The sequence below is a fragment of the Octopus bimaculoides genome, chromosome 3 (genome assembly GCF_001194135.2).
Source record: "Octopus bimaculoides isolate UCB-OBI-ISO-001 chromosome 3, ASM119413v2, whole genome shotgun sequence".
NCBI lineage: Eukaryota > Metazoa > Mollusca > Cephalopoda > Octopoda > Octopodidae > Octopus > Octopus bimaculoides.
This window is the reverse complement of record NC_068983.1, coordinates 60,171,379-60,174,667: the sequence shown is the minus strand read 5'-3', so window position 1 is coordinate 60,174,667 and position 3,289 is coordinate 60,171,379. Positions and strand designations below refer to the sequence as shown.

Here is a 3,289-nt window from a genome sequence, read left to right as displayed (position 1 = left end):
TAATTATAATCAGGGGTCAGCTACTTGGTAAAATTATTAATTTTACCCTATATTATTATTATTATTATTTTATATATATATATATATATATATATATATATATATATTTAGAATGGCTCTTGCTCTGATTTGAGAAATTCTTGTTGGTATTTGTAAACCAACCAAACAAAGGATTGCTGTGATGTAAATGTGATTGTCACAAAGCATCATTTTTACCAGCTTCTTCTAATCCCTTTGGCACTTGAAGTTATCTCTGCTAATTGTGAGCTGTCTCTGACAGCAAATATGTTTTACCTCTGACCCATCCCAGACAGCAAAGCTGATGAGCGAACCCATCCTCCTAGACATGTCCCCTCACAGTTATCACACATTCAAAGTCTGTACTCCTCTCCCTATAGGTGTTACCCCCAGCTGTTGTTGCAGCAGTACAGGCAACGAATTTGTGAAGGAAGCTATCCACCACCACCACCACCATCATCAAGTGGAAAGTTTTTATTTATCACTGCATTGTCTGCATGGCTGCTGTTTGAAAAGCTGTTGTTTCTGATACAACCTATAAGCTATCCCACTTACCAAACTACAGCAGAGTTTTCTGGTGCTATGCCAAGAGAATATCTACTCTTCCGTCCGCCATTTTAAATCCAAGATAGTGCTGTTAGAAGTACTCTTAATAAAAAAAACGCCTCTCTGTATGCTGCTGTTCTTTTCGCAATTCATTCTCTGTTGTTTCCATTCAATTCCTCTCTGTCTTACCACCATGTACACAATGTTGCCACAAATGAGCTCCCCTCCCCACCAATCATTCCAACCCACCAAGGGGACCAGAACCAGTGGTGTTTCCTCCATCATCTTCAAACTGTATGTCGTAGAGTTAGCTCCTGTCTATAATAAATTCTTCAATCCCCCCCTCCCCGTCTCCTTGCATGACCCTATCCAAATTTTTGGATAGGGTCATTACTTGATCCAACAGCTTGATACTTCTGTAATCATCTGTATCTAATGCATCACCTTTACCTTTGTAGCAGTTGATTATGGTGCTGCTACACCAGTCATTGGGTATGACTCCTTCATGTACCACCTGGTTCAGTATACGGGTGACTAGGCTATAGCTGACACTGCCAGATATTTTGAGCATCTCCGCGATGATTCCTGATGGGCCAGGGGCTTTCCCTGTCTTCATACCCTCAATTGCTTTATCTACCAAGGTACTGTCAACTTGGATAGCTGGTAACTCTGTTGGGACGACATTCGGCAGACTTTCTTTCTCCCATTCACTTCCTTCATTTAGCAGCCTTTCATTGTGGTGTCTCCAAGTCTCTCTCTTTGCAGCCTCATTAAATGTAAGTGAGCCATCATCCATGTGGACACATTTCTCTCCTATGATATCACGATTCTCTCTCACACACTGTCTTGCAACACGAAACACTTCAAGGTTTTTAGTCCTCATGATGCAGAACATTGGCAAATTTTTTTCTTATCTGCTTTCCCTCTGACTAAATAAACCTGTCTCCTAGCTTCCCTTCTGGCAATCTGATACAATTCCTTGCTACCACCGTTCTTCCAGTCCTTCCATGCCTCTTTCTTTTCCCTAATGGTCCTGTCAACTACATTGTTCCACCACTACATTACCTTGGGTCAAGAGGGGACGTTGCACCATCCACAGATCTGGTCAGGTTAAATAAATGTGCAGTGTAGCATATTACGTGATTCTTCATAATGCTGTCATTTCTCTCTCCAAAAGTCCAATATATTCATATCTAACCTCACCACCCTTTTGACCTGCCTTTACCATGGGCATCTCCCATTACTAGTCCACCACCAATCTAATGCTTGTTTTTAAATGTCAACATGGTTTAGAATTGTTTGTAAAATTTTATCTCACTTCATTATTTGTTCACTGCATTAACATTGTTGCCTAACATTCAGTGCAATAACCATGAATTGTCCTGTAGTAAAATGTATATTTTTTGTGCATTACTGTTTGTCTTTGTGACTTCCTGCAAATAATATATTTAAATTTAACCATTTTTTAATCATATTTGTGTTGAAATACACTGCCTTTTCTTAAAATAATTTTGAAAAAAAATGAATTTATTAAAATAATTATGATTATTGAGCTGATGTTGGCAACAAAATAAAAGATTTTGATGAAAATTTTTTAGATAATTTTAAAACCATTCCTGGTTCTATATCATAGAACCAGGGGAGATTTTAGGCAGGTTGTTATCAAATGGGTTAAATTAATATTGTTTTAAGTTTTAGAGTAAGTTCGTCCATTTATTCAGGTCCACATATCTAATAGGAAAATAGTTATTGATTCTTCTAAATTTCAAGAACGAGATTTATCCTTCAAATTCTTTGCATTTAATTAGGCATAAGCTGAAGACAAAAACAATCACAGGATATGAGAAAGATTTATATTTTTTTAACACTTATTAACGTATTAAGTATTACCGATCTATAAGAAAACTAATTTGTTGAATAAATGTTCTCGTTGTTTTAGGTTTCGGATTCCGTTGCCAAGCAGATATATGGTATCAAGGAAAAACCCAAAGGTAAACAATTGATCCTTGTGAAGCCTCTTGAACCCTTTAGCATTCAGATTCCTATGTAAAACGTTTTGCTTATTTATTTATTCACATTGTTTCGAAATAATCATGTATCATCTAGTTGTTTATCCATGACTTTTTGAACATTATGACTATTATGTAATTCTAAGCTCCCAGAAACAGCTGTCGAGTTAAAAAAGACAAAGTATTCTCTCCTTAGTTTTCTGTATTTTTATACCCCATGTAAAAGTAAATTTATTTGTCAATATATGTAAATAGCTATATACTTGTACATATGTGTTTATCATCTGAATATATTTAGTTTTTGTATCTATCTATATTTCGTGTACTTGAGGTATTTCGTGTCGCAAGACAGTGTAGGGGAGAGAATAGTGCTGTAGTAGGAGAGAAATGTGTTCGCATGGATGATGGTACGCTTGCTCTAAATGAGGCTGCAAAGAAAGAGGTCTGGAGAAGCCACTACGATAGATTGCTTAATAAAGAGAATGAATGGGAGAAAGAGAGTCTGCCGTATGTCGACCCAACAGAGGGACCAGCTATCCGAGTTGACAATGAAGAGTATGAAGACAGGGAAAGCCCCCGGCCCATCAGGAATCACTGCAGAGATGCTCAAAATATCTGGCAGTGTCGGCTATAGCCTAGTCACCCGTATTATGAACCAGGTGATACACGACGGAGTCATACCCAATGACTGGTGTAGCAGCACCATAATCAACTGC

General features: G+C 37.6%; 1 protein-coding gene across 1 annotated transcript in view; it reads left to right on the top strand.

Moving 5' to 3' along the window:
- Nucleotides 1–3,289, top strand: part of LOC106868566 (neurofilament heavy polypeptide) — a 45,626-nt gene that overhangs the window by 4,772 nt on the left and 37,565 nt on the right. Inside the window, exon 2 of the mRNA XM_052966184.1 lies at nt 2,504–2,555. Coding sequence (XP_052822144.1) covers nt 2,504–2,555 — 52 coding nt within the window. The remainder of the gene's footprint in view (nt 1–2,503; nt 2,556–3,289) is intronic.